Source organism: Urtica dioica, chromosome 10 (assembly GCF_054948205.1).
Source record: "Urtica dioica subsp. dioica isolate 48M chromosome 10, U.dioica_male_clone48M_v1_H2, whole genome shotgun sequence".
Classification (NCBI taxonomy): Eukaryota; Viridiplantae; Streptophyta; class Magnoliopsida; order Rosales; family Urticaceae; genus Urtica; species Urtica dioica.
In genome coordinates this window covers 5,071,918-5,091,805 of record NC_142765.1, presented here as the reverse complement: position 1 = coordinate 5,091,805, position 19,888 = coordinate 5,071,918, and the positions used below count along the sequence as shown (strand labels likewise).

The window sequence follows — 19,888 nt, the reverse complement described above, 5'->3', positions numbered from 1 at the left end:
AATTTGGGCTGGTTCGTAAAGAGTAAAGGCTGTGAATGTATACGAGGTTTTATTCAATAACGTGTAAAACTAGATTTAAAAAGAATAATAAGTAAGACTCATGATGAAGTAAGACTAAAGGGATTCATAAGAAAAAATTAAAACCATATAAAAGCTAAACCCTGTTTCTTCCAAAAACCCCTCCTCTTATCATAACCTAGAGCAAGGCGTCTTCAATGCCGAAAACTCTCTCCCCCCTAGTACGTCTCTTTTCCTTCTTATTCTTCTGCGATTGGATTTAGAGGCCTATCTGATTATCGCTTAGCTTTATTGTTAATTGGCATAAGTATTTCGTTTTTGTTGTTTTTTATTTTCTACTGTTCTGCACAATTCTCATAGGTTTTCGAGTTCCAAAAATGTGTTCTTTTTCCACGGTACACACAACGATACACAGTCGTACTAGATTAGTTGAATATTCAGCACTCGTTGATCTCGAAATGCTTGGAGTTTAGTGTAATGAGAAATTACCTAGTCTTCGTGATGATTCTCGTTGTAATTTTTAATTTCTAATAATTTTTTTTTTTGCTTCTCGGTTGGCTTGGAATATTAAGTACTCGGTGACCTCGAAATGCTTGGAATTTAGTGCGATGAGAAATTACCGAGGCTTCGTGATTATTCTCGTTGTAATTTTATAATTTGTGTTCATTTTTATTTGTTCTCGGTTAATTTGGGGTTTTCACATTTCTGTCATAGTCTTTGATCTGCGACCATGGTGCAATACAACTTCAAGAAGATCACCGTAGTCCCAAATGGCAAGGACTTCATCGACATCACACTCTCTCGGACCCAACGCCAGACTCCGACAGTGATCCACAAGGGGAACGCTATAACCCGAATCCGAAGTTTTTACATGCGCAAAGTCAAGTTCACGCAGTCCAACTATTACGACAAGCTCTCAACCATCATCGACGAGTTTCCTCGGCTCGACGATATCCATCCTTTCTACGGTGATCTCCTCCACGTCCTCTACAACAAGGACCACTACAAGCTCGCGCTGGGGCAGATCAACACCGCCCGAAACATCATCAGCAAGATCGCCAATGACTACGTGAGGCTCTTGAAGTACGGAGACTCGCTCTACCGATGCAAGTGCCTGAAAGTCTCCGCGCTCGGGCGTATGTGCACCGTGATCAAGAGGATCGGCCCGAGTCTGGCTTACTTGGAGCAGATCCGGCAACACATGGCGAGGCTTCCCTCGATCGACCCGAATACCCGGACGATCCTGATCTGTGGGTACCCAAACGTCGGAAAGAGCTCGTTCATGAACAAGATCACCAGGGCCGACGTGGACGTCCAGCCCTATGCCTTCACGACGAAGTCGCTCTTCGTGGGTCACGCCGATTACAAGTACCTGAGGTACCAGGTGATCGATACTCCGGGGATTTTGGACCGTCCCTTCGAAGACCGCAACATCATCGAGATGTGCAGTATCACCGCCTTGGCTCATCTGAGAGCCGCGGTGCTGTTCTTCTTGGACATCTCGAGGTCTTGTGGCTACACCATCGCTCAGCAAGCTGCGCTTTTCCACAGCATCAAGTCTTTGTTCATGAACAAACCGCTGGTCATTGTGTGCAACAAGACCGATTTGCAGCCTCTGGAGACTCTGCCGGAGGAAGACAAGAAGCTCGTCATGGAGATGAAATCCGAGGCTGCGAAGACAGTTCTCGGGCAAGGAGGCGAGGCTTCGGAGGAAGAGGTGCTTCTGAGCATGAGTACTCTGACCGACGAAGGTGTGATCTCCGTGAAGAACGCGGCTTGCGAGAGGCTGTTGAACCAGAGGGTCGAGATGAAGATGAAGTCGAAGAAACTGAACGACTGTCTGAACAGGTTTCACGTCGCGATGCCGAAACCCCGCGACCAGAAGGAACGGCCCGTGTGCATTCCTCAGGCGGTCCTCGACGCCAGGGCCAGCGAAGCTGCGGTGGAAACGGAGAAGAAGAAGAAGACCGAGAGGGATTTAGAGGAAGAGAACGGCGGCGCTGGCGTGTACTCGGCGAGCTTGAAGAAGCATTACCTATTGGCCAACGACGAGTGGAAGGAGGACATTATGCCGGAGATTCTCGACGGGCACAACGTGTACGACTTTGTCGACCCCGATATCCTTCATAGGCTTGAAGAGCTCGAGAGAGAAGAGGACGAGGATGGCGAGGATTTCGAGATCGATGGAGAGGAATTGAACGAGGCGGAGAAGAAGACGTTGAAAGAGATCCGGAGAGTGAAGAACAAGATCATCCAAGAGCACAGGTTGAAGAAGAGCACGGCCGAGAGCAGGCCGATCGTGCCCAGGAAATTCGACAAGGACCACGAGTTCACGTCGACGAGGCTGGGAAGGCAGTTGTCGGAGCTGGGGCTCAATCCGAGCCTGGCCATGGACCGTGCCCGGAGCAAGTCCAGAGGCAGGAAGAGGGAGAGATCGCCGGAGAAGAGATGCGATTCCGGCGATGCCATGGACGTGGATATGGACACGCCTAGAAAGAAGCTCCGAGAGAGGTCGAGATCCATGTCTCTGGCGAGGTCTAGGCCGCCCACTGAGGCCGTCCCCGGTGACGGATTCAAGGACTCTGCTATGAAGATCAAGGCTCGGAACCTCGGAAAGAAGTCCCACAAGAACAGGAACAAAGAGGCTCGTCGCGGAGAGGCCGATCGTGTCATTCCTACTCTCAGGCCGAAGCACTTGTATTCTGGGAAACGCTCCACTGGAAAAACCGACAGACGTTAGAGATTCCTCTACTTGTACAATGCGTATACCCAATAATCTGATCTCGACTGTGTTACTTGAACTTGAATAAATGTTTCTGAAAAAGGTCTTTTTTATTTATTTTATATTTAATCTTGCAGGGTCTGAAAAATGTGTTGGAACGCCATTTTGAGAGTTACATTTTAGTTCTGAGTTTTTGTATTCGTACTCTTTTTTATTCTTATTATTCTGATAGTAAAAGCGATTGGGTTCTTACATACATTATGATTGCATCGTCCAATTCCAGTAAAGTTTATTTTTTTTGGGTAATACGTAGCAACTTTTCTAAATTCTTTTCCCAAAAGAAACACAGTACAAGAACTATACGTAATAAAAAGAAGGAAAAAAAAAAAAAAAAACGTCTTTCACATCTCTGGATTGGTCTCAATCCAGCTACACCCATCCACTTTCTTCAGTCCGAGCCGAGTTATTTCAATGTGAATCTCATCCGAATCGCCCCATCGACCGCAACCCGCGTAAGCATTCGATAGCAGAGCAAAAGCCCTGCCACTCGCTCCTCTACAACCACCGCCATCGTTAACGACGCCGCTGCGCCGTCCGATCTTCTCGATCATATCACCATCGCCGTGGATTTTGCAGACGTTGAGCAAAGCTCCCCAAACTGCATAGTCCGCTTCGATCGGCATTTCTGCGATGAAATCCTCGGCGGCCTTCAACATCCCGGCCCGGCCGTACATATCGACCACGATCGTGTAGTGGCGGCCCTGGGGCTCGATCCCGTAAACCCGTCTCATCGAATCGAAGAAGGCCAGCCCTTGATCGACCAATCCCGCGTGACTGCAAGCGGACAATAATCCCACGAACGTGCCCTCGCGGGAGCGACTCCGTGGACTTGGCTTCCGCGCGGCCGTTCGTCGCCATTCCGTTCTTCATCGAGCTCCACGCAATTACGTCTTTGTCCTCCAAGCCGTTGAAAACCCTAACCGCCTCGTCCAAATTCCCGCACTTTACAAACATGTCGACGAGGGCGTTGCGGACATTTATGCTCGACGCGGCGTCTCTTTTCCGAGCATTGATGTATTAATATATCCATTGGCCTAAATTCAAAGCTCCTCCGAAGAACACGCCGACAATAAGCTGATGATCGTTGGGCTCGGTATTTCCGTCTTCGATCATCCGTCGGAAGAGCTCTGTCGCTTCTTCGCAAAGTCCTCTCTGAGCACAGCCTCCTATAAGAGTGGTCCAAGAGAAAACGTCTCTGTCAGGCATTTCATCGAACATCTGTCTTGCGTACGCTAAAGACCCACATTTCGCGTAGAAATCCAACATTGCGTTGTGCAATATGATGCTATTACTCTCCAAGACAGTCCTGAAGGTATATCCGTGAACCGCTTTGCCCAAGTTCAAAGCTTTCATACCAGAACAAGCAGAGACGAGACTCACGAGCGTGAAAGAATTGGGCTCAACGTCCATGGAAGAGAACCTAACAATGGCTTCCTCTTCAAACCCACACTTCGAAAGCCCCGAAACAAAAAAATCGAACTCCAAGACACGACGTTGGGACGAGGAATTGAGTCGAACGCTTTGGAGGCAGAGACAACGTCACTGTGTGTTACGTAGAAATGAAGCAACGTGTTTTGTATGAAGATATCAGACACGTGGCCGATTTTGGTCACGTGAGCATGGATTTCCAGGCCTTTCCTGAGGCGGTCGTGTTTTAGTACAAGCCTTGAGAGCGTGAGTGAAAGTATAGTGATTGTGACAATGTGAGTGATTGTGATTGTGAACAAGCATTTGGTTGTACATGAGAAGTGCGTTTTTGGGGTCATTTGAGTCTGCGAGTGATCTTAACAAAGGGTTTAAGGTTTTAGGGTTTTGTGTCTTGACGAGTAGGCCATGAATTTTGAATACTTTTCTTTGGCTCGCAGATTTTACGGACATTTATGCTGTTAAAAAATGTGAGCAAATTGTTTGGTTTATTGAAATTGATGAATGGCAAAGGGGCTTTGATTTTCATTTGGCACAATTTTACGCACCCATATTATTGCGCAAACCGGCATATTATTACGCACCCTTCAGTCTTCTTCAAGTGTGGGACAGCAAAATAGGGGCAATAAACTGTACCCCAGAAATTGACATCCTAGCCAAACAAAAATTATAATTATAGTAAGTGAGATTAAGGGTTATACATGTTTCTGAAATAAAGACATAAACTGTTATGTGAACTTAATTTGTGATAAATTGTACCCCGGAAATTAACATCCTAGAGCTCATGCGCACACAATTTTTGTAGTTAAATATTTATTATATATGTTATAATGCTATCCGTGACATAAATGGTTAATTTTTTTGTACTTATTCAGTTTCCAGCGGCTTCCCGACATGAACCTTCTCAATTAAGTGCATTAGTGAGTGTAATTACAGCTCAAATTTCTCCTTAATTTTAGTTAGTTTTTTTGGCTTTTATTAAAAATCCGAGTTTTAAAGAGAAAAAAAAAATCAATAAATGGAACAATGAATGTAGCCTTTTTGTTTATATAAATAAAAAATAATGAATGAATGTTAATAGGATTACCATAACAGGAATGTGGTCAGAAATCTTTTTGATATCCTCAAACTTCCTTGATCTTGCAGTCCCGGCATTGCTCACCAGATGATTTACTACTTGTGCATTAAAAAATTAATGATCAAATCCCATCAAACTTTAAAAAAAAAATTAAAAAAAAAATTCACTTACATCTCCCAAAGTGGTTAATTGTTTGATTGATAAAGCGCTCACAATCTTCCTCTTTAGAAACGTCTCCAACAACAGACAAAACATCAGGCGATCCTTCTGATTTGGCTTTATTTGATACTCTAACAAGATTGTCCTCATCAATGTCAACCAGAACTAGAAGTGCATTTCTTCTCGCGTACTCATAAGCTATTTGCTTCACACACAAGTTAGGCCAGAACAACATTAGCTATGCTATTAATAGATAGGATTGTATCATACAAAAATTTGTGTACTAACCTTGCCGATGCCTGAAGCTGCTCCGGTGATGAGGATCACTTTTCCGGCCACATTTTCACTAAAAAGGGTTTCCTACTAAAAAGGGTTTCCTTTACAAAACTAACAAGCTTGGATGTGAATGATATTGGTAATATAAAAACTAATGGAGTGAGTATAATGAAAGGAACTATAATATTGATCAAATTGCGAACGAAGTTCATTTTGATTTGTTTTGTTGTTGTTTATATAATCCCTTTTCTTCTTTTTGGCTCTCTTTTTTCTGGTATGATTTTATAACAAAATAATCTTGGTATTGTGGGCATATTCATTTAAGGGCCCATTTAATACCTGTAATAATATACGGGTTTTTTTTTTAGGTAATAGTGTACGGTTTGGATATGTAATTATACTGAGCTGTAATCACTAAGTGCCTAACTTGGTCGATATCACCTTTTGAGTATTAACTTGGTTGATATAAATTTCTTAGAAAACAAAATATGAATGAGAAATGTAAAGAATTTCATTTTGTGGATATATAAAGCGAAGAAATATCAAGATTAGACTCTCATAGTTGCAAAATATCTAAAAATTTGACTTTTAATTTAAATTCAAACAAAAATACTCTTTCAGCCCATCTTTTCATCTTAAATCATCGCATTTCAATGTAAATCATCTTAAGTCTTTTAATTTCATTGTAAATCGTCGAATTTCATTGTAAAATAGTCATTCGAAACCTATTGATTATCAACTATGGAGTCTAGCCTTAATATTTCTCCACTTTTAAGGTCCATAAAATGAAATTTCTCATTTGCAATGAGAAAAATTGTACAAAATAGCCATTTGAAACTGATTGATTAGCAAAATAACCAAAGTTTCAACTTTTCAGCAAAGTTTGACGCTGTTCGTCTTTCATGTTTCGTAGACGTTCGAATTGAAAGGAGATCTTCAAGCAAATTCCGCATATCTAATAAAGGTATGTTTTTTACTTATAGTTTGTCTCAGTGATAAAGAGTTTGAAGAAAAGAAAGAACATTGTTGTTGTGAACTCGGTATTTGGATCATCTGGTTCCTATTTTCCAGTTAGAATTGTTAGTTTCTAAAAATCTAATTGGCGCAAATTTGAACGGCACTTCGGATCCATATGCTATCATCACATGCGGTACAGAGAAGCGATTCAGGTTAGCAATTGTGTACTCTCTTTCTTTTTTTGCCACTGCGATTTGTCTGAGAACAAAGATAATATTAGAGGGTTAGATTTTGCAAAAATGTTATTTTAGCCGGAAATGATGTCCTTTCATGAAATTTCTTTAACTACATGTGTGGTGTGAATAAGCTGTAACTTTTACGGACGCAGTTCAATGGTCCCTGGTTCAAGAAATCCAATGTGGGGCGAGGAATTCAATTTTTCAGTTGATGAACTTCCTGTCCAGGTATCAGCCACAATTTCGCACTTTCTCTTCCAAAAAGATTTGAAGCTCCGATTTCTTTGTTCAATTTTAAATTTTATATTATTGTGGAGTCAACATCATCGGTTCAAAGTTCAAACTTGACATGACTTGCAAAAATTGTTTCGTGAACAATGATTTTGCTGCATTGTCCACTGGATGCAATTCTATTGAAAATCATGCAATATGGCACAATATCGATTGATTAGTATCAACTATTTTTCCCCAATTGAGTTTTACTTCTTACCTAGAATCGCAGATTAATGTAACTATATATGATTGGGATATCATTTGGAAAAGTGCTGTACTTGGTTCAGTGTCTGTGTCAGTTGAAAATGAGGGTCAAACAGGAGCGGTATGGTATACATTAGACAGTCCATCTGGGCAGGTAATTATATTCTTCCATGGCTCCTCTATATTTGTATAAATTATTGTTCAGAGCAGCTCTACAAATCTGTGCATTCACAGGCATGAAAAATGATATGTATAAATATGTTATGAAGCATTTTTAGATAATTTTTTATTGAACAAATTTTGAAAAAAGATTTTATATATATATATGGCACATACATCATGGAGGCAGATTTTTACATTGCCGAAAGAGACGTTGATTTATCCTGCTCATGACTACAAAGGATTCACTGTGACTACAAAGGATTCACTGTGAGTACAAAATGAAACGTTTAGTTCTCTTGATTTGGTCCTATTTAAGAGTCGTAGATAATGAAATTGACATTCCAAAAACCTGGACTCCTCTCAGATAAATCAAATCAGTGATCCTGTATCAGACACAACATACAAGGATCTGTGGGTAGCAACTGCAAAGGTGAGATCAGTTTTTATTTTTATTTTTTTAGATCAGTTTGAATTATTTTCCACAAGTTTTTGAACTTTTTAATAAATAAATCATTTTTCACTATACCCATCATTTAAGAAAATGGATATCACAGTGGTATGAACCCATGATTTTGATCTCGTGATACGAGAAGCTGTGATGAATTAGCGCTAACAAGAAATACTTATGAATGCAAATCTCCATGGAACCTAATAGCTTCTAGTTTTTAGTTGTGTCATTTATGAAATTTGCCTAGTTAGCTTAGTTGTGTCCTTTTCTTATCTTCTCCATGTCTAAATTTTATTTCCCTGCCACAGGAAAACTCAATTATCTACCAAGACGTGTTTTCATGCATCCCTAATGACCTTATACCCTCGAGGTACATTTTATTTATTTTCCACAAAAGATTTTGTTTTTGGCGGTGTACGAAAACTTCAAATTCCACCAAGTATAGAAACAACACTATATTCACTTATACTAATTTCAATTTACCATTTTTTTATTCATCAAAGTCTCACTCTCATCCCGTTCTCCCTCTCTCACACGCACTGCATCCGTCTCATCACCTCTGTCATGCGCTCGACCGCCTTTAGCCCTACTTGAAGCCTTTGAAGTTTCTCTTTGCTTCTATTCTCGTCACATTACTACCAAGAACAACAAAAGGAAAAAAAGAAAAAAAAAAAAGAAATGGGACTTTGCTCTGGGCGATTTCGCGAGGGAGAGTGAGCCAGAGAGATTCCGAGAGATAGTTCGTGGCCCGTGGCTTGTTCATTAACAAGGTAGGAGTTTCGATTTGAAAATATTTTCCTCTTTGGTCCGATTTTAGTGTTTCTGATTAGGGGTTTCACTACTACAAATGTTGGATTATACAACCCACTTTCTACAACGCTTAACATAAGCGTTGTAGAAACTAGGGATTCTACAACGCTTAACATAAGCGTTGTAGAAACATAGTGTTTCTACAACGCTTATGGCTAAGCGTTGTAGAATCTCGGTGTTTCTACAACGCTTATGGATAAGCGTTGTAGGATATGATAGTTTCTACAACGCTTAAAGCTAAGCGTTGTAGAAGTACAATGGATTCAAACCGTTGTAGAAGCTTCTACAACGCTTAAGAATCCGTTGTAGAAGCTTAGTTTCTACAACGGATAATTAAGCGTTGTAGAAAGCTGTTGGATTCTACAACGGATTTTTAAGCGTTGTAGAAGCTTCTACAACGCAGGATTCTACAACGCTTAAGAAGTGTTGTAGAATCATTCTACAACTGTTTTTAAGCGTTGTAGAATCCTATTTTTGTAGTAGTGTTTTAATTTCTTAGTTTGAGTTTCGTGGTTTGCTTATGCTTGGGCGCGGTTTATGCTTATTTCTAATTAGAGTTTGTGAGCTAGGGTTTGTGTTTATGAATTTCTCTTCTTTTTGGCCGAAAATTGGATTTTAATTTTTGGGGTTTTTACAATCTGAAGCTTGAATCATTGGATTAATACATGGGTCTCGATGTTTAAGTGTTGAGTTGGAGTTTTATTTGCTCAATTTCTAATTTTTTGTTCAGATTATTTGCTCGGTTTTGTGACGTGTTCTTAAAGGGTAATATTTGCATTAAGTGTTGCTCCGTGCTGCTCCCCGTCCCGCCCCAGGTATCTACTCTTCATTCTGTGTATTACTGAAATCATAATTATTTACAATACAAGATTCTTTGATTTAAAAGCTTTACTTGAAAAATACCTGATTAAACCAAATAAAGCTATGTGCAATTTTTTAATCAACAAATTTCTGATTCGATGCAGTTCATCAAGCACCTCCCCCGGCTCCCGTCCAACAAGGCGGTGGTGGTGGGATGCTAAGCGGTATTGGATCCACGATCGCTCAAGGTATGCTTCGAATTCTTCGATGCAAACCGAAACCATCTAATCTATGCATTACAGATCATCTTCGCAGTGAATTGGTAAATGAACGTGTCTGCTATTTTTATCCCGTTTGTGCAGGAATGGCCTTTGGCACCGGAAGCGCCGTTGCTCACAGGGCTGTCGATGCTGTGATGTGTTAATTTCTCTGATCTCTAGTTGTTTCTTAGACCATTAACTGTTAGTAAGTTTCTTATATTTGCTTTGTTTACATCAACTCAAGTATTCATGGTTGAAACTTTACTTACAGGTCACATTCATGAAAAGCTATATTGTTCTTTTTTTCCTGAAAAGATACCATGTCTATTGCCTCAATCCTAGTTAGAATATTATATGTATAGAACTCATTAGGTACAATTTGGAATTTGTTTTGGAAATCATTATTTGGTGTTTTTTTGGATATTTATGTAAATGATATTTATTATTGATTTAATGAAATATGAGATTTTTTGGATATTATTATTGTATTTAATATAAATGTATTTATTTATTTAAATATATGTTTTTATTAAAAAGAATTTCTCTACATAGATAAAATGTAGTCTATATTGTTAAAATATAACTTCATGAATATAAACTACACCTAAAAGATGTAGTCTTCAACAAAAAAGACTGAAGTCATAGACAAAGAGATAAGACTCCAGTGCAATAGATGCCACAAAAACGCCGTAGTCTGTCCAACTCAATTAATTATAACTACTCTTTAAAGCTGTAGTGTTTATTGACTCAAAATTTGAACAACTACATTATAAAAATGTAGTCTTCAACAGAAAAGACTGGAGTCATAGGCAAAGAGATAAGACGCCAGTGCAATAGATGCCACAAAAACGCCGTAGTCTGTCTAATTGACTCAATTAAGACTACTTGTTAAAACTGTAGTTTTTTTTATCTTATGTAATTGAGTTCTATATAACTACAGCATAACGTTGTAGTGTTTATAGATGCCACTAGTAAGACTACATCTAAACAATGTAGTTATATATTTTAACTACAGTCTTATAAAACAGATACACTACGGCCAAACACTGGAGTCATAATCAAAGAGATAAGACTCCAGTGCAATAGATGACAGTCAGTAAACTGTAGTGGATTTAAAATGACTACGGCGTTCGGCAGTAGTTAGAGGCCAAATTTCTGGTAGTGATAGTTTGTCGGGATTAAATTTAATCCAGCCTAGATTATTCTTACTTTGACTAGTTTGCTTATAGTTGGCAAACTATGGCTATTTTGCAAAAGTTTAAGTTCTATTTGACTATATAGTCGCTTGACCCAACTTTTTATTAGTATGACCAATGATGAGATTTCATCTCAATATGACGTTCTGAGGTTTATTTATCTGTTAGAGGTGTAATCTTATGTTAATGCTTATAAATATATACTATTATTTTGATTTATAATTAACTTCCAGACTATGGAGAAAAATGTGGGTTAAGGAAGGTACCATTTTAAATATAAGAGTTCCAAACTTGATTATGTAGATTACTTTATACTTGATTATTTCCCAACCTACAAACCATCGACGAACTGGACTGGGTTCTTGAACACGAGAGACAAAGAACATATAAAGAGATACAAAACATAGGGATTGATTGAAGAAAAAATATTGAACAAAGACATATATTATTTTGTTTTTAATGAAATGAAAATGTCCAACTCATAAATTAAATGTACGATAAACAAATGTCTGTATTCCTGATATTAGATATATAAAAAACCGGTGGTGGAGATTATTTGTTAAAAGTATATACCTGGGACCAAAAGTGATCATCAATCATTTACGAGCCAACCACACCCGAAGTGATAATTGTCATCCCAATATCATAACCAAGTTCAGCCTTCAGCATTTCAAAAAATAGGAGTTGGGCTGCCTTGCTTGCCTGAAAAAGAATTATAATTATTATTAAAAAGAAATACTCTCTAATTTTAACTAATAATCTAAATAAGCATACGTATTTTTTTTTCTTCTTCACGTTGAATCAATATTCATGGAAAAGTTTCTACACTGTATATGATGAGTCTCGGAAGGGTTAGCCCTATCACGATCGAAGAAATTACGACAATCCGTCCTTTGTTCTTTATTAGATGTGGGGAGCATGCGCCGGGGGCAAATCCTCCGCATTCCTCTAGCTCATGTTTTCTCTTTTCTTAATAATCAACAGCTAAGAACTCACCTCCGGTGTGAAGTGGAGCGAAGAACCACCACCACACTCAAATCTCTCATTAGAATCGCGGATTGAGTGACGTTTCAAGTTTAAGCCTCAAAAGTGTTCTCTCTTTCTCGGCTTCGAAAGGAGTTGATTCCACTCCCTTCGTCACGATTATAAATCTTCTGAAACTCTCGGATATCCGGTGAAAAAGACTGTTTTCGTGATGTTTCTAAAGGTGTTATAAAAACTACTAAGTAGTTTAGCGGATTATAGAGAGTAATTGGTGACCCAGTTCGGCCAACTGTGTTTCTGGGGGATGATACTCCTGGTGAAAAAAGAATTTCACTAGACGGTACAATAAGTTCGACGTTGGACAACCATGGATGATCACCTTCTAGGTTTCCTAAACTTCAAGAATACCCTTATGATTACTAACCTAGGCTCCCTTATGTTTGAGCTCCCCTCACTTTTCACTCACACACTCTCTCAGTGTTTCAAACAACGTTTATAAATATAGGTTTTCTTTTTTACAATAATCAGAATAACATCAAAACAAATTTGTGACTAATCTCTAACAATGGTTGTCGGTATCACAAAGTAAAATGCACACCTAGGACCAAATATTTCGGCGATTACGATTACAACGAAAACCTAAGTATGTAACCCTACCAAGAATAACAAACAATATTCCTTTTATATGACACGTCCACAACTGAGTGTCCTTGGTTAGGGTTTTCCAATGTACTTGGAGAAATCTCATTGGACGATCAGGAAAAACGCGAAAGCATGTCAAACAAGAAGATTGTCTACATAAATCCACGTCACAGTGGTGACGTGTAAAACAAACATCTCATGTTGCAGGCTGATGTTTCTAATATCACAGAGAACAACAATTTTTCCATAACAAAATAATTAGCCAACACAAAGTAAGAACATCCGATCTTATCCAGATTTTTCTTAAGCTTCCCGACATCTAAAAAATGACTTCACCAAGACAAGACACGTGACAATTGAAAAGATAGCTGGACTATAATTTTAATTGTCCCATAAAAAAATGGCAAATCACTTACAAGTCTCTTATTTGTTTAGGTGTTGAAATTTATTATTTTTTAAATGTTTTTTTTTTGGAAAGGAATGAGAGGCTTTAATGCTAATAATATAAAGGATGATTTTGCTCAAGAAAAATTGCTCCAAAAAAAAAAAAAAAAAAAAAAAGAATATTTAATATTCTTCCAAGCTTGCACGTAGTCAACGTAGCACCATAAGGAACAAAGAGACAGAGGTTCATTTAACGTTCGAGTTCTATATAAAGCATATATGGGATTAGTATTAAACATACTTTCTTGTGGCAATCTCTTTTCCGTTTGCCAGATAATCACATACACAGAAAATCACTTGAAAGCTGAAAAAAATAAAATAATAAAAATTATTATTCTTGATCTTCAAACATTGGATCAAAGATCCATTGAAAATCACTCCCTTGATAAGGGTTTCTGAAATTATAAAAAAGATTATCATCCCTCGCAATTCGCTAGACAATTCGCTATACTTGTAGGTATGCTCATATATTATTATATATAGCTAATTATCAAGGCTTATTTACTTATTTTATTTATTTATTTATTCTTGGAAGACATTGATTGAGTGAACATGAAAATCCGACGGCTCAAAAATTCAACCACCTCGGGGCAAAGCGTCTTCAGCGGAAACAACCACCAATAGCACTTTGGAACGGTCAAATACGAGTCTCCCCGACAAGCGCTCCTCAAGATCTCCTTTGCGCATTCAATGGGAGATTCTTGCGGGAGAAAACATTGATTAAACATTTCCTATGTAAAAAAAAAAAGAACAAAAATTGGCTAAGGAAAATGCAAATATTAAAAACTGTTCCGAATTTGAATGAAAGGCCTTACTAGGATCCGAGGTTTATAAACTATACCGATTTTTGAGTCAATGATGTCCTGATGATCCCTGGCATGACTATGGTTACGCTAATTTTCGAACCGAGTTCCGTCCTAATTGTCTCGCAGAAGTTTATTAAGGCTGCCTTGCTTGCCTGAAATCGACCCACCAGCAGTAACAGAAAATTAACACCACTCCAAAAATTGTGATAAGAGTCATCATTTTCACTCACTTTATAGAAAAGCCAAGTTGATTTTGTTTTGTGTTAGTGAAATGAGATTATTAGATGTCACTAAATAATGTTTTACATTGTAGATGGTGAGGTTTGGGAGAGGATTCCATCCGCAAATTGAAGAAATCACAATTATCTTCCCTGCAGTCTTCTTCAAATGTGGGACAGCAAAATAGGTGCAATAAACTGTACCCCAGAAATTGACATCCTAGCCAAACAAAAATTATAATTATAGTAAGTGAGATAAAGGGTTAATACATGTTTCAGAAATAAAAAGACATAAACTGTTATGTGAACTTTATGATAAATTGTACCCCGGAAATTAACATCCTAGAGCTCATGCGCACACAATTTTTGTAGTTTAATATTTATTATATATGTTATAATGCTATCCGTGACATAAATGGTTAAATTTGTTGTACTTATTCAGTTTCCAGCGGCTTCCCGACATGAACCTTCTCACTTAAGTGTATTAGTGAGTGTAATTACAGCTCAAATTTCTCCTTAATTTAAGTTATTTTTTTGGCTTTTATTAAAAATCCGAGTTTTAAAAAGAAAAAAAAAATCAATAAAAGGAACAATGAATGTAGCCTTTTTGTTTATATAAATAAAAAATAATGAATGAATGGTCTTAGGATTACCATAACAGGAATGTGGTCAGAAATCTTTTGGATATCCTCAAACTTCCTTGATCTTGCAGTCCCGGCATTGTTCACCAGATGATTTACTACTTGTGCATTAAAAAATTAATGATCAAATCCCATCAAACTTAAAAAAAAAAAAAACAATTAAAAAAAAAATTCACTTACATCTCCCAAAGTGGTTAATTGTTTGATTGATAAAGCGCTCACAATCTTCCTCTTTAGAAACGTCTCCAACAACAGACAAAACATCAGGCGATCCTTCTGATTTGGCTTTATTTGATACTCTAACAAGATTGTCCTCATCAATGTCAACCAGAACTAGAAGTGCATTTCTTCTGGCGTACTCATAAGCTAGTTGCTTCACACACAAGTTAGGTCAGAACAACATTAGCTATGCTATTAATAGATAGGGTTCTATCATAGAAAAATATATGTACTAACCTCGCCGATGCCTGAAGCTGCTCCGGTAATAAGGATTACTTTTCCGGCCACATTTTCACTAAAAAGGGTTTTCTTTACATAACGAACAAGCTTGAATGTAAATGATATTGGTAATATAAAAACTAATGGAGTGAGTATAATGAAAGGAACTGAAATATTGATCAAATTGCGAACCAATTTCATTTTGATTTTTTTGTTGTTGTTTATATAATCCATTTTCTTCTTTTTGGCTCTCTTTTTTCTTGTATGATTTTATAAGAAAATAATACCGGTATGTGTGTTATTGTGGGCATATTCATTTAAGGGCCCATTTAATACCTGTAATAATATACGGGTTTTTTTTTTAAGGTAATAGTGTACGGTTTGGATATGTAATTATACTGAGCTGTAACCACTAAGTGCCTAACTTGGTCGATATCACCTTTTGAGTATTAACTTGGTTGATATAAATTTCTTAGAAAACAAAATATGAATGAGAAATGTAACGAATTTCATTTTGTGGATCTCAAAGTGAAGAAATATCAAGATTAGACTCTCATAGTTGCAAAATATCTAAAAAATTGACTTTTAACTTAAATTCAAACAAAAATACTCTTTCAGCCCATCTTTTCATCTTAATTCATCGCATTTCAATGTAAATCATCTTAAATCTTTTAATTTCATTGTAAATAATCGTATTTCATAGTAAAATAGTCATTCGAAACCTATTGATTAGCAACTATTGAGTCTAGCCTTGATATTTCTCCACTTTTGAGGTCCACAAAATGAAATTTCTCATTTACAATGAGAAAAATTGTACAAAATAGCCATTTGAAACTTATTGATTAGCAAAATAGTCAAAGTTTCAACTTTTCAGCAAAATAGTCAAATTTATGTTTAAAAAAAAAATTTGACAGCCAAGATTAATTTTTTTTTTACGAATATTATAAACAATTTATCACTTTCAAAAAAATTAATCTTAGGATCAAAACAATTTTTGAAACCAGATTGCTACATATTTTGGCTATTTCACTATATTAATACAAACTTTGTCTATTTTGCAAATTCGTAACTTTAAATTGATTATTTAACTCTACGTCACCCTTTACAATAATAATTAATTATTCATCAAATATAAATGCCCGCTAATATATTTTTGATGGACCTCAAGAAAAAATCAGTACAAGATATAGATATATTATACTAAATTAGTCTTGAATTCGTTCATTTTACACGGTTGAATTTTTTTTTAATTTTTTTTCACTATGTACACGTAAAACTCTCCTACAAGAAATACACAATTTTTAGGGAGTATCTGATCACTTATAAGTTAAGGTTTTTCGCTACAATGTGAGGACTTTCTAAAAAGACGTGGTTAATGATCTATCGTCTTTTCTGGACTTGTATAAATAAAAAAACTGTAGGTATTTTTTTATTTTTTTTATTTTTTATATTTGGGTTACAGCATTATGAAAAACACATTGAGAGACTCAGAAAACACGATGTAAGTTTATTGAAGTGTGTTATCCATCTAATAACAATAATATAAACATGACATAGTCGCAACTGTGTGAACCTAGTACATAATTCTTTTTTCACTTTTCAGTTATTTGTAAGGTAATTAATTAGATCACGACTAATTCTCAAGACGTGCATATACATGTGCCTAAAAAACCCAAAGTGTGATACATGCGATTTTCTTGTGACAGTTGTGGGTTGAGAGATATATTATGTGCAAATTTATACATGGCAAAAGGGAATCTGACGAAACCCCATAGAAAAGTTCCGTAAAAATCACATTTATCGCACTGCAACTTTTTCTGTCGAACCATTCTAATATATAGTAATATATATATATATATATATATATATATATATATATATATATATGTATATTAAATTATAAACACGATTGAATTTGCTAATTTTCTTAGGCAAGTACAAATGCATTTAATGTGTTACGGAGGTCCGGACGGTTAAGTTGGGAATTATTAAGAATATGATGTCGTCACGTAATCTAATATAACATTGCAATAATGCACCAATCTCAATCGCAGGGTTATATATGTATGCATGATTGAATTTTCTCATGCTTACATGAATACAAGTCCTTTAGTTGGACGTTATCTGGCCCAATATACAGCGGACAGTTAGGTAATTAAAATACGACGTTACGTAAAGTAAAACTAATAACCATGTCAAGCATTTTACTTGAAATTTGTAGCGCCATCGCAGATCGCACCAAAATAAAAAAAAATAAAAACATTTTGGTGATTCTTTTCACCTTTCTTTATACGTTTTTTTTTTCTTCCGTCTTGTTTCATCTCATCATTTAGCAGTAGATTGTTTATCACCGACTGAGCTAGCCTTGCCAATATTGCAACAGCTTGTCGTCGCATATATTTCTGTTGTGAAAATTAACCCTTATTTTTGTGGCGGAATGATTACGAATTTACGAGTAAATTATGACATTGATCTCAATCTGTATGGTAAATAATGTTTTTATCAAGCAAACCAAAGTATATAAATTGGCGGCTATGTAAGTATCATTTAAGAGAGGTTAATTTCAATACTACCCCTCAAAATTAGTTTTTAAAAAAATCTGTCGACAATAAGTTCCATAGGAAAAAGAATACTTAAAAAATAATAAAAAGAGAGAAGATATTCTATAAACATTGAAAATAAAATTTGTGGTGTCCCTGAAGAAGACCACAAGCTTAGTCACCAATCATTCAGTTATTAAATAACTTGTTTCCCCAACCAATTGTACACTCAAGTTTTGGTCATAATTTTGTATTATTTCTTTCAATGTAATTTGTATGGATCGGCCAAAAATAAAAGGAATATATTTTCGTTTTTGATGTTGTTCAACGAGGCATGCCATTGAAGAGATCAATTTTTGATCTATGCAATTGAGTTAATCGTAGGACTATCGAGTTTGAGCTAGCCATGGCCTAGAAAAATTGAACGAATGTTTTGGATCACTAAGCCTTGTCCTCTATTTAGGCTATATATGTTTGAATGAGACCTAAAAACATCTCTATTGTGTGTGGAGGTAAATGAAATTTTATGAAAAGGAAGAGTACTAGTGAGAAGATAGCACGCCTACCAATAGCTCCACATGTGTAAACATACTTACATTTTCACTTATTTCACTAAAAAAATTCTAAGTATAGCAATACATTTTTTCTCAAATTTATTTCAGTCGACTTTTTCTCGGAATGAAAAAAAAAATTAATTTTTTCCCTCAGATTTTCATACCCTAAGAAACTTAGCACAAAGAAAAAAAAAATAAAAAAACTAAAACACTCCTCTAAAGCTTGAGAGCAATTTTTTATTTTTTATTTTTGCACATGTTATTTGAATAATTATTTTTAATGATTAAATCACTTTCAGATACAACATTTGGTATGTGAGTGCCATTTTTTTTGTCAATTAGGAAAATAACCAACTTAAACGTTTGACATAGCTAATTGTTGCGATATTTTTATAACTAGCACGCAAGCGGACGTATCGAACAAGTAATAGTGTTACGTAAGTAACGGGTATCGATCCCACAGAGACTAGTTACTATACCGACGTTAAACAACCTAAAGCAAATTGATTTCACAGATTTGTTGATGGATGTGATTATAAAAATGGCAAATGAATTAACGTAAAAATAAACGAGAAATAAACACGAGATAACAAGCAAAGAAAACTACGGGGTTGCGATTTCACCAAGTAACACAGCATCGGGGTTTCGGGAACGAACAATTACCACTATTCCTATGTAAGCTAATCTCATTCTCTCATTAATATTCCCTAGCCTCTCTCGAGTGATCTAGCGAACCTATGCAATTGTCGGATTACTTATCCTCTCGGCCTCTAATCCTATTAAAACAACCACATGCACTAAACGCGAGAATTCTAACGATTACACACTCGTCTAAGCCGTCAAGCAACCTAAAACAATGTGATGAGTGAAAAAGGGCACGAATTTTTACTCTCTCTCGAGCAGCTAAAAACTCTAATTAAACAATTCTAAAGGTGATCAAGCTAAAGAATGCATTAAGAACACTTCCACACAAGCAAACATATTCATGAAACAGTTAATAACTAATCAAACCCTAACGAAACCCCTAAACTATATCTAACCCCGACTACATCGTAACCCCGCTAAAGACTTAGCCTCTAACGGTGTTCATGACCATGATCAACACAAGGAGAGTGATTAAAAACAATAAAACTAGCATAGAATGACGAAGAGAGCTCATGATTATAGCGAGAAGGAATTCAAGAACACAATAGTAAATTAAGAGCAGAAAATAAATAGAAGGAAGAAGCAAAAAACTATTAATGGAGTTCCGGCTGATCGGATTTTGTCAATTCCGTTGATAAGCTTTCTCTCCGTTGCAAAAGCTCTCCAAAACAATAATAAAATAAAGCGTAACCTAAAAATAGAGGCTGAGTTATGTTTTATAGTGGTTTAGGTCGAAGTACAATTTTGGACTGATCTGGGCCTTAAAAAACGATCCAACGGCTAGGATTAAGTCAAAATTCGACTTTATTTTCGTCAGGATTCGTCGTCTCGCGGCGCGCCATCCATCCTCGCGGCGCGAGGCTCCCTTCTTCGTATCGTCGCGGCGCGAGA

The 19,888-nt window shown here is 36.7% G+C and overlaps 2 protein-coding genes, 2 long non-coding RNA genes and 2 pseudogenes across 7 annotated transcripts; 3 read left to right on the top strand and 3 right to left on the bottom strand.

Moving 5' to 3' along the window:
• Nucleotides 1-149: 149 nt before the first annotated feature.
• LOC149383210 (nucleolar GTP-binding protein 1 pseudogene) lies at nucleotides 150-2,996 on the top strand (annotated as a pseudogene). Of its 2 annotated transcripts, none has more exons than XR_016301778.1 (2): nucleotides 150-239; nucleotides 733-2,996. The product of XR_016301778.1 is annotated as a nucleolar GTP-binding protein 1 pseudogene, transcript variant X1 (transcript). The 2 variants fall into 2 exon arrangements; XR_016301779.1 differs by lacking the exon at nucleotides 150-239 and adding an exon at nucleotides 250-319.
• A 145-nt stretch (nucleotides 2,997-3,141) lies between these two features.
• On the bottom strand, nucleotides 3,142-4,678 carry LOC149383209 (pentatricopeptide repeat-containing protein At1g08070, chloroplastic-like; annotated as a pseudogene).
• Nucleotides 4,679-4,778: 100 nt separating this feature from the next.
• LOC149383208 (11-beta-hydroxysteroid dehydrogenase-like 6) lies at nucleotides 4,779-6,372 on the bottom strand. Its single transcript, XM_089627713.1, has 5 exons — nucleotides 6,352-6,372; nucleotides 5,751-5,822; nucleotides 5,475-5,667; nucleotides 5,313-5,398; nucleotides 4,779-4,877 (listed from the first exon to the last, which is right to left on the bottom strand). Exons 1-5 carry the CDS (start codon nucleotides 6,370-6,372, stop codon nucleotides 4,779-4,781), a joined length of 471 nt encoding a protein of 156 aa, XP_089483839.1.
• Nucleotides 6,373-6,639: 267 nt separating this feature from the next.
• Nucleotides 6,640-8,403, top strand: LOC149383207 (uncharacterized). Its single transcript, XR_016301886.1, has 4 exons — nucleotides 6,640-6,907; nucleotides 7,084-7,159; nucleotides 7,434-7,642; nucleotides 7,758-8,403. It is a non-coding gene; the product is annotated as an uncharacterized LOC149383207 (long non-coding RNA).
• A 1,215-nt stretch (nucleotides 8,404-9,618) lies between these two features.
• On the top strand, nucleotides 9,619-10,346 carry LOC149383206 (uncharacterized). The gene is made up of 3 exons (XR_016301908.1): nucleotides 9,619-9,643; nucleotides 9,794-9,877; nucleotides 9,992-10,346. It is a non-coding gene; the product is annotated as an uncharacterized LOC149383206 (long non-coding RNA).
• A 3,000-nt stretch (nucleotides 10,347-13,346) lies between these two features.
• Nucleotides 13,347-15,490, bottom strand: LOC149383205 (11-beta-hydroxysteroid dehydrogenase-like 4A). Of its 2 annotated transcripts, XM_089629297.1 has the most exons (6): nucleotides 15,277-15,490; nucleotides 15,001-15,193; nucleotides 14,833-14,918; nucleotides 14,268-14,399; nucleotides 13,997-14,113; nucleotides 13,347-13,886 (listed from the first exon to the last, which is right to left on the bottom strand). In XM_089629297.1, the coding sequence occupies exons 1-6, from the start codon at nucleotides 15,457-15,459 to the stop codon at nucleotides 13,674-13,676; spliced, it is 924 nt and encodes a 307-aa protein (XP_089485423.1). In that variant the 5' UTR covers nucleotides 15,460-15,490; the 3' UTR covers nucleotides 13,347-13,673. The 2 variants fall into 2 exon arrangements, with proteins under 2 accessions (XP_089485423.1, XP_089485424.1); XM_089629298.1 differs by lacking the exon at nucleotides 14,268-14,399.
• Nucleotides 15,491-19,888: the final 4,398 nt, after the last annotated feature.

Bases quoted from the DNA above. Each gene is read 5' to 3' on its own strand.
- LOC149383205 (XM_089629297.1), bottom strand. From the start codon at position 15,459: ATGAAATTGGTTCGCAATTTGATCAATATTTCAGTTCCTTTCATTATA. The intron at 14,400-14,832 runs GTAATCCTAAGA...TTGTTTGGCTAG, and splicing joins CTGACCACATTCCTGTTATG to GATGTCAATTTCTGGGGTAC. The intron at 13,887-13,996 runs GTATAGTTTATA...TTTTTTACATAG, and splicing joins CATCATTGACTCAAAAATCG to GAAATGTTTAATCAATGTTT.
- LOC149383208 (XM_089627713.1), bottom strand. From the start codon at position 6,372: ATGAAAAGATGGGCTGAAAGA. The intron at 5,668-5,750 runs GTTAGTACACAA...TTGTGTGTGAAG, and splicing joins CAGCTTCAGGCATCGGCAAG to CAAATAGCTTATGAGTACGC. The intron at 5,399-5,474 runs GTAAGTGAATTT...ATGCACAAGTAG, and splicing joins AATTAACCACTTTGGGAGAT to TAAATCATCTGGTGAGCAAT.